General features: G+C 42.5%; 1 protein-coding gene across 4 annotated transcripts in view; it reads left to right on the plus strand.

The window, feature by feature from the left end:
• SLC25A22 (solute carrier family 25 member 22) overlaps positions 1-8,969 on the plus strand; it is a gene marked incomplete at its 5' end in the record, with an annotated part of 69,867 nt that extends 60,898 nt beyond the window's left edge. For 3 of the 4 annotated variants that reach the window (XM_081011565.1, XM_081011566.1, XM_081011564.1), the window contains 5 exons: positions 3,352-3,470; positions 5,136-5,307; positions 5,676-5,830; positions 6,825-6,900; positions 8,089-8,969. In XM_081011565.1, the coding sequence (XP_080867691.1) occupies positions 3,352-3,470; positions 5,136-5,307; positions 5,676-5,830; positions 6,825-6,900; positions 8,089-8,242 (676 nt within the window). In that variant the 3' untranslated portion in view covers positions 8,243-8,969. Of the gene's footprint in view, positions 1-1,275; positions 1,370-3,351; positions 3,471-5,135; positions 5,308-5,675; positions 5,831-6,824; positions 6,901-8,088 lie in introns of those variants that run through there. The other variant, XM_081011567.1, reaches the window with a different exon arrangement.
• Positions 8,970-17,546: the final 8,577 nt, after the last annotated feature.

A 17,546-nucleotide genomic window follows, 5' to 3' on the forward strand; every position in this document is an offset into this window, starting at 1 on the left:
ACCCGCAGTGTTTGCAACCTGCAGTGCCGCGTCTGCGCACGCGCGGGTTGCAATTGCGCATGTGCAAAGCGCGATTTAGTGCTTCTGCACATGTGCGAGTGCTGAAACCCAGAAGTAACCCATTCCAGTACTTCCGGGTTCAGCACGGTGCACAACCTGAAAACGCGCAACCTGAAGCGCCTGTAACCTGAGGTATGACTGTATAGAAAATGGAGGCCCTCCCTACCAGATTCCACTTCCACATGCATGTAGCTAGTCAACTGCAATAATGAATTGTTTGGGGAAAATGTCAACAGCTCTTTAATTTCCCTTCACACCAATGTGATTTGATATGGAAAAATTCCTTCCTATGTTCTCAAAGGAGAAATCTATATTTAGTGGTTTAATAATCTTCACTGCGGCCTTACACCGATAATCCCCTCAGATGAGAGGAGGATGAATCCAAAAAGCAGCCATGCAGTCTGAGAAATTAACTGCCTGTAGTTCCCTGAAGCAATTCTGTTATATCTTTAGGGAAGTCAACAAAGTACTTGAGGAAGCTTTCAGCAGTGGCAGTTCCCTTAGGCAAGGGGGGTGAACTTTATGCTACCTGACTTTTTCCACAGGGTTGAAGTTGTTGACGGTTCACAGATGCTAAGCTTCAAAGCTGTTGTGCTTGGATTGGAAGAAGTAAACTTGACAGGCTGCAGTTTGCACCTTTAGCTGTTAGGGCAAGTTGCCGTCCATTGGCCAGGATCCTTGGCTGTTCTAAATCTCCTGAGGAAGTACAGCAACTGAGCAGTTTTGTGTCTGGAGAATTTTCCGTATTCGTAAAGAGATTTTTCTCCTTCATATGGATCTCTTTGGGCTTTAAACCAAATTCACATAGCCTGCTGCTTCCTGATGTTTTTCTCCTTACTGTGGGCAACTAAAGTGATGACATCAGTTTATCCTTATCCCTCCCATTGCAAAGTGCTGGGATTCAATGTGTCAGATAATCTACTAATTCAAAGCACTGCAGTACATTTGGTTATTGCAATAGCAGCAGTTTCTTCTTAGACAGGAGCTTCCCAGTATTGTTGTAGCAGCAATGCAGGATGTTAAATGGGAAGTATCTTAACAGGATCCCCCAGATGTTGGGAGGGTTTTCACTTTTGATTGCCTAGTTTTGTGCAACGGTTGCTGTCCCATCTATGCCAATCCTGCCTCTCCATTTGGTCAGAAGCGACCGTCATAGCAATTGACATACTCACATTGTGGGATGCTAGTGATAATGTGCTGAATCAATGTGTCTGTTCATAGAAGCAGCATAATTGCTGGAGGAAGCAGCCATTGGGAAATGCCTTCATGGGTGGATCTTCAAGCAGGCATCTGAACCTTGCTAATACAAGTAAGCAAGGTGGACGGCTACCTGAAAGGCCATATAGAGATAAGCCTGATATCCAGTTGAAATCATTCTTAAACCTGAGTACTGGTCTAAATGGAGCAGTTGTAAGGTGACCTCCCCTCCCCCACACCTCCAGTAGGATTACCAACTTCTTGATTAATTGGGGTTAGATGAAATAGTTTTCAGTTGAGTAAATGGTGCTGAACACATAGACAGATTCTGCACAGCTCCATCAGACAATTGCATCATTCCAGAGTGGAAAGTGCCAGGGAATTTGGATGGGACATAGTGAGAAACTGTTCTCTCTCTCACTTAATGTGTGACCTTCTAGTAAATGGAAATCTTACTGCCTGCCTTAATGCTGCAAATTAATAGGAAGCAGCGCAGGAGAGTGTGGTCCAGTGATACAGCTCCACATGCACATGCAGGTCTCTGCCTTTGTTTTCTACTGCAGGCAAAGTGTCATGTGGTTTTTTTGTTTTGTTTTGTTTTGTTTTGTTTTAAATGGACTCCCATTTTAAATGAGATGTTTAATATCCTGCAGGTTTAAGGGACTAAAAGTGGACAGGTCATTTCAGATCCCCAATTCTTTCTGATTTGTTTTGCCTTTGATCTATCTTAGGCACTTGGTTATTTTAGGCTGTCCAGTTTGTGATCCCTTTTAAAGAGTGGTGGGGAAGGTGTGGCCCTCCAGATATCAATGATGCTGTTGGACTTCCAACTCCTATCAGTCCCAGAAATTACGGCCAATGGTTGGGATGATGAGAGTTGTGGTCTAGTAACACCATTATCTTCTGGAGGACCATATGTTCCCCATCTCTGCCTTTTAAAGAACCTAATGAACATCTTATTTATTTACTTTGTTACAACACCAGCAACAACTTTATGTTATTGTTTTATTCCACATAGTCTCAAAGTGGTTTACACCATAAAACAAAAAATAGATACAATTAAATAAAATCACAGTAGTGGCAAGATTGGGGGAGCTCTGGGGTGGCCGCTGTTGCTCCAGAGCTCAGCTCAACTTGTCCTATGCTTGTTCTGGTGGGTGCATTGCCTCTCTGCATCCCCACATCCCCTCACAAGCCACTGCTGCACAGTAGCTTTCCTCCTTCATAGTTCCTGCTTTCTCCCCTTGGCCAATGGATTTTGGTATGACAGTGACGGTTCTGCCTGTGGATTATATGTCTTATATTTGGACAGAGGATGAATCATTATGAGAAGAACTGATGAAAGCAGTTGAATGTGTTCTGGGTTTACTGCTGGGGATCTGAGATCAGGGATAGATGAATTGCTTGCCATCAGAGAGGTTTTATTTGCAAGATGAGCCCCTGAATAGCCCCATGTTGACCACCAACCTTCACATTTTTGCCTGGTCCATACTAACACAACTAGTCTTCTGGAAATTCTCTCTGCTGCACCCCCTCCCCTGCAGTGTTTACAATTTCATTTTCTTTGGATGTGTACTTGCTTGCCTAAGTGCCTGGGGGATTATACTTGTTTAGCTTGCTTGTACCTTTTGTAGGAGCACAATGGCAACAGATGCTCACTGGATCAGAAGCAAAGCTTCTGCATTTCTCTGAGCTTCTGGGGAGACTTTCTCACCAAAGAATGGCTTTGGTTGTGGTGAAAGCTGGTCTTTGGTGGTGTATTATTCAGCATTGTGCATCTGGGTATCCAACACCATTTTTTTGTTTCTCTTGAGTGTCTCTTCACTGCCTTGGATAGTTTAAGTCACTTGGTTACCTCCAGCCTTTTTTACTGCATTGCATTCATTACCAATCAAGTCAAAATTGGGCATGTCTGATGACTAACATTCCCCAGGGTTCGTTCCTTCTGTGATCCATAAGTGACAGAGACAGGGCTTATCACAGAGAGAAACAAGCCTGGCTGTTGCTTTGCCTGGAGGCAGGTTAACCCAGTTGGGGTCAATCAGCTGATTTTTCTTTGTCTCTCTCTCCCTCTCTTTCCTATCTTTTTGTCAGGAAGAAGCTGACCCTGATTAAGGAAATGCTGGCTGGCTGTGGGGCAGGGACCTGCCAGGTGATTGTCACCACTCCCATGGAGATGCTCAAAATCCAGCTGCAGGATGCAGGCCGAATTGGTACCTCACCTGTCTCTCTTCTCTCCTCACCATGCCCATGCAGCAGCCGAAAATGTCTCCGATGGCTTTGCAGATGATGGGAGGGCAGTGGTGGGAGGGAAATAGGACTGAACTGCGCTGGGATCAGGTTTTATTAAGGGGTGATATACAAATATCCAAAACTAAGTTTTTATTGCTTAGCCCAAAGGCCATCAACAGTGAATCAGTAAAATGTGGGGCACACCACTGAGTATAATTAGAACACAACATAATGACATAATCGGTTACAATATATACCTTAATAAATTTTAGGGATTCGGAGCCCTTTCAGCAGTTCTGTTAACTGAAGTCGTTCTTTCCCTGAGTAGCTCCAGGATATATTACATCACTGGGAAGGACCTCAGCCTTGTGAGCCAAATGATGAGTCTTTCCATTCTCCTGATGTGAGAGAGCCTGAAATTGTATCTTTAGATATCTGTATAGGGAAGAGGAGGCTGGTAAAACAATAGCTTGCGTTCAGCTTGTGAATTATTAAACTGGGTAACTAATGCAAAAAAGGGAGGAGGATCAGTTGCCCCCTATGGTGTTTCTTTTCTATGACACTTTCTTTCTGTTTCCACCCCAGTTAGAAGGTCTGGCAGTGTGCCAAAGCCCTTAAGCATTAAGAACTTGTGCTCTTGCCCCAAACAACCTTACCTACCATTGTTATGTTGTCTCATTTCCCCCCAAGTAAATTTCAGGACAAAATTTAGAATACTGGATCTTTTCTGTTGACAGGTGTGGAACATAGGGGGGAAAGGGGTGTGTGTGTGTGTGTGTGTGTGTGTGTGTGTGTAAGTTGGGAGAGGGGATAGCTTACTCACTATCTATTGTATTAACAATGAATTCTAATAATGCAGGAACTGCTTAGCACAGAGGAGTTCAGTGGGAAATTTTTGCAACCACAGAATTGAACCACCAATGCTGTTTGTTTTCAAAAGCTCCAATATAAATATCCTGTTAGACAGGACTATTGTGAATAACAACCACTCATCACTGGGACTTAGTATCTCCCTCTGCTTCTGATTACCCATTTGCCTCTGAATCTTTTTGTATCTTACCGGTTTCCAGTTGTACTTCAAATCCTCTGTTACTAATGTGTTAAATTAGAAGGCTGCAGAAAGATTCTCACTGCAGCACAATACTGGGATTTAGTGCCTCAGTTGCAACAGAGGCTATGTGAGCAAATATATTAGCTCAGGGGATTTACATGGGCTCCATCTTCTGATAAAATAGGAGAAGTGCAGTGGAAGTAGTTTGGGGGAGAAGAAGTGAACAGACTGCATAGATCTCTGGGTAAATGCTTTGTCATATATATATATATATATGAGAGACATGACAGTGGAGTGCACTGTATGTTAAAGCCTGTGATATGCTCAGAGAATATGGTGTTGTGACAGCCACATAAATATTTTACTTAGAGCTAAAATTCAACAGCACAACGTAACTGGATAAAGGCGGTTTCTAGTGACTTATCAGAGGGCAGTACAACTGACCTTAAGCAATGTACAGTTCATTACATTTGTGGCTGGCCTATTCTTCCTCCTGTCAGAAGCAAAACATTTATGTTATGTCATTGTCTGTAACTTACAAGCTGCATTCATGTTTATTGTGGTAAATGACAACTCTGTCTTGATTCCTCTTCAGCTGCTCAGAAGAAGCTAATGGCCGCACAAGCTCAGTTAAACCCTTCCACTGGTGCTGGGGCAGCAGAGTCTGTTGTGGAGACACGGACGACAGCAATGCAAATCACAAGGGACTTGCTTCGGAGCAAAGGCATCGCAGGACTTTATAAGGGACTTGGCGCTACGTTGCTAAGGTAGGGCACCCCTTTAGGCCCTCTGGAGGACCTAAAATCCAAATGGTGCCCAGTAGTCTGGGGTAACAACAAGGAATGAATAGGAACACATGTTGTTCCCTGGGTATTGACTCAGTTAGGGATGGGGACAGACTGGGTAAGGGAGGGAGATGGTGATACACTGCACTGGAGTTTCATAGTACTAAATGAGAACAGTGTAGAAAGAGAAATATCTGATGCATTTGAAAACTATGGAAAGGGGAATCTTCTTTCTGTGCACAACTAACCACCCCATACAATTGGCATGAGGCATGAGGCAGCTTGGTATTAAAGGACTAAAGGAAAGAGCTCTTCCCTTGTCCCTCATGGTCTTGCTTCTCCTTCTGCAGGGATGTACCGTTTTCCATTGTTTATTTTCCATTGTTTGCAAACCTGAACAAACTAGGGCAGACAACCCCGGATGTCAAGGCTCCATTCTATGTGTCCTTCCTTGCTGGGTGCCTGGCTGGCAGCACGGCAGCTGTAGCAGTAAATCCTTGTGATGGTAGGTACTGCAGCAAAGTTCAGTCAAGGTGCTGTGCGTGTGAAATGTGGGGAGGTTCACCAGAACAGTTGGCAACAGGGGGAAACTGAGGAAAGAGTGTGAACACTGGTGTTTTTGTGTTCTCACGAAGCACACTGTCACAGGAGGCAAGCTGGCATATAATGCAGTGGACTACAGCAGTGTTAAGAAAGAGGGGGGAAAGATCTAAGTTGCAAAGCACCCAATATCACAGTAAGAGAAGCTGCTATCCTGATTGTTCCAGCTAGTGGAGGTTTGTATACTTTCCACTTGAGAAAGAGAATTGAAGAGATGCAGTCAGCCACAGGCCCTTCTTGTAGAAAGGGTAAATTCTGTACTACAGTTTATCTTTGAAGGAATGCTAAATGCATGTCAGATATAGAGGTGATCTCTGCCTGATCTCTTGCCATTTGATTGAGGGGCGGGGAGAACATCCTCAAAGCAACAAGGGGGCTTACAGCTCTCCTGAGCTAACCACGGCTGTAGCCTGTTAAAGCATGTTTCTCCCTTGAAGAAGGGAGCCCTCGGGTACCACACCTTAACAGAGGAACATCTGAATCCTCCAGGGAGCAAATAGCTCCCATCAGCCACAGACTCAGGTAGCACTCATACACCAGAAATGCATTGCAAGATTTTGTGGCAGAGCCCCACTTCTTTGTGATATAGTCAAAGAGCCTTGCAGTTGATGCAGAATGTGGCAGAGGTGCAACATAATGTGTTAAAGGAGGGAGGCAACTTCATCTTAATGACAGAAGCAAATGAAGAGCTTAGTAAAAAGCATGTCCGGATGATAAAGACTACCGGTAATCTGTTCATGGAGAGAGAGTTGTAAAAGGGGAGGTCATAAAAATCTCTTCGAGCTTAGCAGTGCTGGGATACTTGTATATGCCTAAACAGCTAAAGGAAGCCTGGAGAAATTAATTAAATACAGACTAGAGCACTGATTGTATCAAACGCTGCTGTCTTCTTTCCCCAGTAATCAAGACAAGATTGCAGTCCTTGCAGAGGGGGGTCAACGAGGACACATACTCAGGGATCATAGACTGTGCCAGGTAAATGATCTTTTGAGAGTGATCAGCAATCGGCAAAACCTGGGCGTTTGTCCCAAGGATACCAGTGAACACAGAGGCTTACTACCAAAAGGATTGTGTTGCAGGCATAAAAACAGAATTTTACTCATATATGAATTTGATACATGTTTCTTGTGGGGGCTGCTGCTGCTGGATGTATCCAAATCCACTTTGATAAAACTGTGAGATTCTTACTAAAACACAGTGAATGAAATACAGTATAGTAACTATGGCAGCTTGGCTTGATGGCTATACACTTCCTCCAGGATTGGAGGTGCCATAGTAGGCACAAGTTGCCAGTAGGTGTGGGGAACGACAGTAGAAGAGAGGCAGCTGTGGACTTACTTCCCATAGGCATCCAGTTGACTATTGCAGGGAACAGGATGCTGGACTAGATAGGCCCTTGGTCTGATCCAGCAGGGCCCTTTGTTTTTTTAACTGGGCCCGTTGGTAGGTTCCAACCTTGAAGTGTGTCTCATCCTGCATCCATTAGCAACTGGGAGGAAGGGACAGCACTGCCCATCTGAGCTCCCAGAGTCACTGCCACTTAGCAGCATGGGGAAGGGTGAAGCAGCAGGGGGCTTGGCCTGGGCATTGGCGCTGTGCAGGTACGCTGGCGGGAGTGCAAGATTGGCTCCACAGGGGCAACCACACACTGCTGGCATCCCCACTGCCTGGTCCCTCCCACTCTTCTCACCCATTAAGTGGCAGCAACTCCATCGCCAGGAAGTCAGACAGCTGCTGCTGCCTGCACCTCTCCCATCATTTATTTTGCATTGCTCTTAAAATCCACTACAAGCAAGCCTGGAAACCCACCCAGTGTTGTGTGTCCCAAACAAGGATGTGAAAATCACCTAGTCTGAGCTTTGTTTGGGCAAAGGCTGACACATATGTGAACGAAATTTGCAGCAGATAACCATTTTTATGCTATTCCTGGCCAAATAGCCATTGAGATGAGCAGGAAATTGGTTTTTCATTGTACATGAAATGCCTTTGTAAAGTATGCTGCTCATGTGGGAAAGCCTGTTTGTTACAGATAACTGTGTGCTCTAAAGCAAAACGGGCAGGGCGGGCATGACTGAAGTAACAGATATTCTGATTGGCAACACTTAAGTGGGAGTTGTGGTGAACACACGTAGTCTCATCTGATTTCTTTGTGTGCCTTTTTAGGAAAATCTGGCGGAATGAAGGTCCCACAGCCTTTTTGAAGGGGGCATATTGCAGAGCCCTGGTCATCGCCCCACTCTTTGGTATTGCACAAGTTGTGTATTTCATCGGCATTGCTGAATATTTCCTAGACATGCTTCCGATGCGCCGGGATTAACCCCTCACACCTCTCCCCATCCAATTGGAATTCATCATAGTATTCTTTGTCACCGTGCTATCAGAGCAACAGCACAAGGAGTTAAAACAGTAATGGGGGGGGAATGAATGTTGTCTCCAAACCAAGTCCCCCCCCTCCAGTCAACATGGCCTCACCATTATGCCAGGGAAGATACCTGATTATGCATATCTCCTTTCTAATTATCAATCTCAAAAGACACTGGTTAGCACAGACTGTCTTACAGACCTGCTTTTTCTCCTCTTGGCTAGGGGAGAATGACCAACAAATCAAGAAAGAGCAAAGGACTTTCCTCCCCCACCCCCACCCATTCTTGGTTTCAGGCCTCTGGGGAAGCCAAGGGGCTGCTATCCATTAAAGGGAGGCCAGTTTGTCATTCGAAAAGGCGGGTAATTTCTGAAATAAAAATGTTTTGTTTTCATGTAGGTCTCCTAAACATCCCTCTCCTAAATTAGCTGGACTGAAGTGAACTCTTTGGATATCAAAGGAGGAGGGGAAAGGGAAAGGCGCATTTTGTATTTAGAATTTGTGAAAGGGACTGCCTTCCTGAATGAGTGTGCGCAGGTGAAATGTCCTCCCTGCAGATGTGCACTCAACTGCTAAGGAGCTGCATCTGTGGAAACACAGTGCTGTCCAGTGTCGCAAACTAGCTGAGCCATTGTGATAGGGAAGAACTGAATAATTTTGGGATCAATTTTTTTTTTTTAAATCATGCTGGATTAAAAACAAAAAAATCCCCAACCCAGTAATACATTCCTTTCAATCAGCCTAGTTGATGCTGGTAATGCTGCTGTTCCACCCAGTGTTTCAGTTGTCTGTGTTTTGACCTGTACCTGTATTCCTTTACTGTTTCCCTCTGGGAGCACAAATAATGCCAAAGGGTTACTTAGGGAAAGCTGATCTCTGATGTGGCTGTAAACACTGCAAAATGCCAGATGGCATAGAAAGAATTAGCTTAGCTGAAATCAGTGGAAATAATCTTGCACATTTCTTGAGGTTCAGTTGCACCGAAGTCAAAGAATTATGCTATATTTACGCCAGTTCAGATACCAGTTCTTTACTGGCCTGCAATGATAATTTTTTAAAGGGTGCCAGCTAGTTTTCCTATTCAGACCAAAACTGACAGCAGAAGGTGGCTTGTTAACCTCCACAGGGCTCTCCATATCTCTTATGTTCTCTCTCAGAGATAGAAGCCTGGTTTTCTTCTGTTTGTTTCAACAGTTACTCTTCCATCAGAGCAAAGTAACCCAAGTATCAAAATCAATGCTAATTCTGGTAATTTCCCCTTTATTTCTATTTCCTGCTTCTCAGGTGCTGACACAGTGCTGCCTGCAACATTGCAGGGAAATATTTTATATTTTTTAAAAAATCTGTTAAAGTTTTGCAAATTCCTTTTTTTTTTTTTTTGATGATGGGGTGGGGCAGTCTGATTTTGGAGGATAGCGTGTTTAAGAGACATTCCCCCCTCCTGCAACTTGGTCTTTGTCTTCTTGTTGCTGCGCCTCAATACTTCTTATATCCCATTCCAAAGAAATGAAATGAAATGAATTAGGTATGCAGATGGTGTGGCTATTTACATTTGCCCTTGGAGATGTCTTAAATGTTCCTAATGCCCATGTCACTGTTGGCTAGGGTAGCCAGACGCAGAAGAGGAAAGGAACTCTGCACCTTGAATAGCTGCATAGAAGAGGGAAGCATCAGCGGATGTTTCATGTTATGAAAGCTGCACCCGTTGTGACATTCCCTCTTCTACACAAATATTAAAGGTACAGGAGCCCCTCTCTTGTCTTACATCTGGCCCTCCTATTGTTGGACCCTTTGAGTTAGCAGGGGGAGATGTTTTATTTATTTTAAAAATATGGCACTTTTTTTTTTTTAACTTTTCCATCGTATGAAAACAAGGCCTGAAGAATGTGGGGTTTTAAAGCATGGTTTCCTTGCTTATCTTGAACATTAAATGTTAGAATCATTACGTTTTAGAAGACTGATTGTCGGACTGATGGTGCTGACTCACAAAATAACAGAAACAAATTGCTGGAACTGGTTTACAATAGGAGCTGCATCTAATAATTTAATTTGCTTCATTTCATGCTGCTTTTTCATCACTGTAAGCCCTTGTTTACTTTCACATCTAATCATCATTTAAAACTCTATTGCAATGTCTGTCTTGCTTAAATGACCAAATGCCGCTTTGAAAGAGGAGGCCTTAAAGGACTCGCCGCTGCTGCCACCACATGTCTGAGCCCACCATAAGACTACAGATTCTCTGTCAAGGCCTGGAACATCTGCACTGATGTGCTTTGGTATTTCTGAAGCAGAAATCAAACAATTATTTAGTGTTTTAAGAAGCACAATCTTCAGGATTAGTTTTTTGCACTTTAAAAAGAAAGGGCAGCGGGGACCTCATTTTAAAGCAACCCCTTGCAAGAAAACTTTTTTTAAAAATACTTTTGTCACATGAAGAAAAACTGAAGTGGTACCCAAAATGTAATATAATGGTGTGTGAGAGATTTATGGTTTGAAGCTTTATTTTAATGACAGGTGAACCTTTGTCCAGGTGAAAACAAGGGTTTATGTAAAAATACTGATAAAAAGAAAATATCTGTGCCTAAATAAAACAGGCTCCAGTTAGCAATGCTACCACTAAGGCAGCTGCTGCTTGCTTGCCAGGAGATTTTCCTGCTGAGATGTGGCTCAGCACTGTTGCTAGTAAAGGGAAAAGGCACTACTTGTTTTTTTGCATGAATACTCCTAAGCCCCAGTTTTAGTGTAGCATGACCAAGCTAATAAAGCAGAGTGGTGTTGTTTTACAGTCCTTCATACTAGCTGTCAATTGAAATGTTTAATGCTGGCATTCTTATTGCTGCAAACTTAGAATATGTCCACATTTCAGACACACAACGTTCAAACATGTTGAATTAAACATTTAAAATGTTTGTGGTGCTTCAGCAGTGTAGATAAAGCTTTATTACATTTCATATTAAATTTTATTGTGAGTTTTCAACATAAGATAACAATAAAAAACCAAACTAATCTAAAGATTGAGAATGATAAACAAGACAGGAAGCAGAAATAAAGAAAAGAGGGGGGACACTATATGTATATATAAAACCAAGCCCTCTGTCACGATTATGCCTTGATCCTTATTCCACATACAGAAGAGTTAACCCTCCCAGCTCTCACCTTAGAGCTTTCCCCTCTTCCATCAGCTTCACATCCTGAGGAAACCGCTCTGGCCTGCCTCTTGTGCACGTCCCTTCTAGAGAAAGCTCTAAGAGGCCCTTGTGTTTTCATGGAACCACACGTCACTGGGTTCCTACTGAGGTTCCTACAGAAGCTGTGAATCATTTGAATTTACAATGTGGAGATAGCCTGAAATCATTGTTTCCTAAGCTTTCTGGCTCCTAAGGGCTTATTGGCCAACATGTCCACAGTCCACATTAAGAAAGGAAGAAAGAAAAAAATCTAATGAGGTCATTTCAGGCATATCTGTGAGTGGTGGAACTCTGCAATTCAGTTCTTGCTCCTATAGATTAGGGCTTTCAAGCAGAAGGTCCAGAGGCCTTATGGGGTCCTCTGAGGTCCAAGGAATCCTATTTTAGTCCAGAGCTAATTTGAGTTTGATAGCGTAGATAGTGATCCTTCAGGTGTAGGGAGGTCTGTATTACAATCTCCAACACTTATGCCATAAACACAGACCTGTCAAGTTCTGTGCATGCCCTTCTATTCTGAGTAAATTTGGAGTAATGCTTAGATGTGTACTTGCAATCACCAGTGTGAATTATAGTTCCCATTCTAATCATAATTGTGCACTGAAATAATAAAACCCACATTTTAGTCTCTCTTAACTACACTTTTGTACTAGAAGTAAGGCTGGTTAAAGTCTGCTAAGGGGTAACAAGTATCTTAGCCATTCCATGCTAACTGGGAAGCAAGCAGCTTTTGAGGCCCATGCTTTAAATAGGGAATAGTGGCACCGATCTGTGTTGGCGGTAAAAAGTTACAAGTTTTCAGTTCAGCAGAGTTCAAGGAAGCTCTAGAGACCAAATGGTACAAATATCCTTCAAGGAAAAAAATGAAATGCTGAGCTCTTCAGTTTTAAAAATGCCAGCCCTTCTAAATCAAAATGAGTACCTGGAATGCAGTTGAGGATCCTGAGGTCCACATCCCATGATTCTCAAATATGCCAGTGAGGGAGAATGTGCATGACTTTTTTATTATAGAAAAAAGCTGTTATGTGGTTACTTTTCTGAGTCATTCCGTTGTGAAACTCCCCCCAACCCGTCCCATGAATGTTGCCCCCTGAGTGTTTAGCTATGACTTAAAATTTTGTTTTGGATTGTTTCTCAGCATATGGTTAAATAGAAATTTTGCTGTATGAGAATGACTGGGAATGTTGCAGTGCTGACATTCTCTTTTCACGTGATTGTATAAACTCATCTGAACATGCAGTCTTTACTCAGGCATGTTTCAGCCAAAAATAATGTCTGAGGCAAGAGTGCTGTGCAAAGTCCGGTGTGAGGTAAAAACAAGCAAACCAGTGTTTAGTTCTCCGTGTGTGTGTGTGTGTGTGTGTATGTGAAACAGATTTTTATTTTCGTGAACTTAATTTATCATTAAAATCAATTTTTAAACACCATACTAAATTAAGCAGGTAACCTAATAAAATGCATTAAAAAAAACCCCATCTGTGTCTGGCTTGCCTGTTATCTGTATCTTACCCTTTGAGATTCTCAATATAGCAACCAGATACTGTAAAAATGCGTTGGTTTTTTATTTACGCAATTGATTATAATGAACTAATCATTGCAACATGACTAGTATTGGGTCTTAGGGAAGGAGTAAACAATCAACACAAGCTTTCTCATGTTAGAAACTGTGATCTCAGAAGTTTTTGCCAATCACTGGACTTTTAATAGGTAATAGGTAACAGAAATGCCGTCCTCTCATGAAATTTGTGTACTTTGGGCTATTCCTAGGCATATGTTGCTTCTAAAAGGCTCCTTATTTTTCACTCCCATTTATAGGTCTCATTTTAAAAGTTAACTTCACAAGGTTGCATCTTAAATGCTAACTAATAACCCTTCAGGCTACCAAGTGTATGTCTATGATGTTGAATATGTGTTCACACACTTCCACTAGAATTGGCTGTCCTTTCTACTTTAAATATGTTTTACTCTATTAAAAATAACATAATCATCAGGAAGTACTTTCTGACAGTAAGAGCTGTTTGACACTGCAGCAGACGCCAACAAGAGGAGGTGGGCTCTCCTTCCTTGGAGGTTTTTAAGCAGAGGTTGGATGGCCATCTGCCATGGATGCTTTAGTTGAGACCCTTGCATTGCAGGGGGTTGGACTAGATGACCCTCAGGGTTATTTCCAACTACAGTTCTATAATTCTATGTTAATTGGCTTTCTTTCTAAGTAACCCAAGTCCCATTTTTTTTGTTGATGCTTGGATTTATGGAAGCAGGTAAACTCCAGCTGGCTTCTATTCCTGCCACTGAGATGATTCATGAATAGTACAAGCACTGCTTGTATCTTGCTGTCTAAATCCTAGACAGAGAACGATAGAGTTTATCACTGTCTTGAACATTGTTGTCTTTTAAAATTAGCTAATGTAACCATGAAGTAGAATTCTGGCCATTCTTGTGTTTCATTATTCCATCTAGTTAATATTTAAGGATATATAGTGATATATAGTGGACTTCTGGAAGCACTTTCACACAGAGAGATGGGAGAACATTCAGAAGACAACATATGAAATGAGAAAATGCCACATTGCCCATTTTCCGATGGAAATAGCTGTGTGAACTGGTGCTTTGAAGCTCAGCATTCTTCCATTACGTTTAGAACAAAGTCTAAGGATCCTTCCCTCATTAGGGTTCCATCTATCACACTAGAACCATCAAAGTTGTTTGATGCCCAATGTTCCCTGTATATTAAAACATTGTGCTTTCACATCCAATCTGCAAATCCAAATTCTGTTGTGTAAATAAAAATTAACTGGAACATGTTGTGTAGTAGTAAGAACAATACAGTTAGGGCAATAACTTTCCTTCATGTGAAATTACCTCACAGGAGCTCTGTACTTTTGTGTTCTACTTATGCCCATCTTTTAGATATTATATAGGTGCAAGATATTTGCTAGTATTAAAGTTTTGAGGTTTTCCCCAGTATCTGTGTTAGGCTATCAGCTTTCAGGCCACAAATAGGTCCCCCCGCCCATGGAAATGGACCAGGAAAGGTGTGACACAAGGCTCACACATGTCTGACTTTAAGCTTGGTTCTTTACTACAGCTAGTCAACACTGAAGATAACACAACACTGCTGTTGGCTGGGGGATCTGACAGTGACTGCCTTGTACTGTGTCAGAGCAATGGTCCATCTAACTCAGTGTTGTCTACACTGACAGGCAGCAGCTCTCCAGGGTTTCAGATGGTACATTTCCACCCCTACCTGAATATGCCCAGGATTGAACCTGGGACTTTCTAGATGTAAAGCAGATGTTCTGCCACACTGAGGTATGGCCTTTCTCCACCTAACTAATAAGGGTAGCTTCTCATGTGAATTTAGCCATGAGTGTTCAGATATTTTTTCCTCTGTCCATGGCTGCTTCTCACTTGACACTACTGTGAATTTATGTAAATGCTTCAGGATCATGGCTTACTTTTCTTCTCCATTTTGTGAAACTAAGCTGTTAGACCTTTGGACCCAAGCCACTTCTATCACATGAGTGGAAGGCATGTGTGTGCATGTGTGTGTGCTGTGTCTGTCTGTCCATAGACAGCCTCCTTATGCTCCTTGACATGCCATCCTGGAGGGTCCCTGACTCTGGAACCAGTATGCAAAGGGACATGGGGGCTGCAGATGAGGGAGCATTAGCCTTTGTGAGAACCATGACTAAGCTGTGTAACTTGCTGGTACTTGTGGCAATGGAGTCTGCAACACATTATAGGCAATCGAGCATCACTTGACTCCCATCTTTCAGTGACTGCAGAAGCTATTGGATGTTGGGGAGGGTGGAACGCGTGAAGAGAGAACACAACAAAGTGTTGACTGGACTGTGAAATAGTGCTGATGCATCCCCAAACCTCATTTTCTATTGACAAAGTGAATTAATTGCCTTTGTGAACCACACATGTGACACAATAAGCTCCTAGTTTGTTGATGTTCAGCCACCAAAACCTGAACTGTTGGCAATTAGCATGATAGGGTTTTTCAAGCTATCACGTGAAGGAAGCTGAAAAACAACCTGAGTCTGTGCACCAGTGTCATTTATTGATTTGTTTAATTTATATCCCTTTTCTCCAAGGAACCCAAGGTGGTTAACATGACTGTCCCTTCCCTGTTTTTCCTCACAACAGCCCTGTGAGGTAAGTTAAGCTGAGAGATGACCCAGTGAATTTCATGGCTGAGTGGGGTTTTGAACCCTAGTCTCCTAGGTCTCAGTCCAATACTCCTGTGGCTATGATGTGCATAGTTGATGGAGGAAGAGAAATTAGAGAAAATTCTGAGTTATTATGTGCAGGTTTTCAACAGTGTTTTCAGTGTGAGGACTGAGGGATGTGATGAAGAGTCCTGAGGTCCAAGAAGGATATGATATGACTGGAAACCACGTGAAGAAATGTACAGGGGAAACAAGTGAAAGGTGAAGGTGAAGTGTGTGAAAATAGTTATTCTAGGGAACGAGATGAATGATGTCTCCTCTCTAGAATGGCATTAGCATTGTCCCCTGCCCAATGCTAAACTGGACTGCACAGGACCAAAAGCTTGTCTGGAAGGAGAGCTGAAGTCTTCACTTTAAACGTGTTGCTGCGTTACAGCTTCACTGAAAGACTGAAACGCCATGTATTTTTAATGTCTCCAAAGGTCACGTTTCTTCCTGATTGGCCTACTTCTGTCTGTTCCTTTCTTTCTCCGCGCAATGTCTGAGCTGCTTCTCTACCCAGTCATGAAATCAAATGTCAGAAACTACTCGGCCACAAAGCAATCCCATAGGGACGCCTGACCCACTTCTGTAAATATGCATCTGGTTATGTTGTTGGCTTTTCTTATTCCAAGGGTACATACATACAGATGGATCTTTACATGGGGGTTGCTGGGGCTTTTTCTCCCACAGGTCAAGCCCTGGCTCCCTGCTCCCATTCCCCTCATGTTTGACAAAGAGTACTTATCACTTAGTCAAACACTGAGCTCAATTATCTCTTTTGCTGCTCCCACCAATCTTCAGGTAGACTAGGTACCTGTTTAAAAAAAGAAGCCAGAGCATGACTTCATTTTAAATAAGGGTATTATTATTATTATTATTATTATTATTATTATTTCCTTTTTTAAAGTATGCCACACTGCTCTAGGGGTGGGAAGGAGACAGATTTGTCACACCACAAGCACCAACCAGTATCTGTTGTGTGCAGTCGATTTTGGTTGGCAGAACTTATTTCTCCAGAGCTCAAAAGGGAATTGTATACTGGAAGAACATGGTGAAGGTGCTTCTCCAGCAGGTGAGCTGTTTAAACAACATGTCTGTATGCAACTCAAAAAGGACCAAGTCTTAGTTTCCTGCCATCATTTTAAATAGTGGCAACAGAAGCACAGATCAAGGAGCCAGAAAACCTTTCTTTGTCAAGTCGCTTCACCACTCTCCTGCTTTCTATCATCTAAACTGGAAGGGTAGTTAGTTCTGGTTCTTGTTTATTTATTTATTTATTAAAATGTCACATTTTAAACCTGAGCTTTCAGGAATCATAAAATAATGTATGTGGAAATGAAGAATTGGTCAACTTGTAATATAAATTAGAGATAAAAATATAGATTCGCTGTAACAGAGTTGGCTAAACTTTTTTATTTATTTCATCAGCTGGCTGTGATCCAGAAAGCATCATCTTGGCATTGCACAAGAGTATATTATACACATGTGTGCAAAAAATGCTCTGTGGAATGGAACAATGTTTCTCTCTTGTCAGAAGCAAGGCCATTCCAATCAGTTGAACAAATACTATGAGTGAATAGGAGGGGCTGTTACCTCCACTTCAGGAAAGGGGAACTTGGGGCCTTGAAGCTGTTGGACTCCCAACATTAGCCACTACCAGCATGGCCTATAATTACAGGTGATGGAAATTGTAGCCCAGCAACATCTGGAGGCCCACAGGTTCCCCATCCTTTTCCTTATTAGATCTTTAACCTGAAAACTCTGGGAAATCCTAATGCTTATGGGTGGTATTCAACTACATTTTACTCAGAGGAGACCTATTGAAATTAATAGACCTAACTTAGCCATGTTCGT

The sequence above is a fragment of the Podarcis pityusensis genome (genome assembly GCF_964106645.2).
Source record: "Podarcis pityusensis genome assembly, chromosome: 1".
In the NCBI taxonomy this organism is placed as follows: Eukaryota; Metazoa; Chordata; class Lepidosauria; order Squamata; family Lacertidae; genus Podarcis; species Podarcis pityusensis.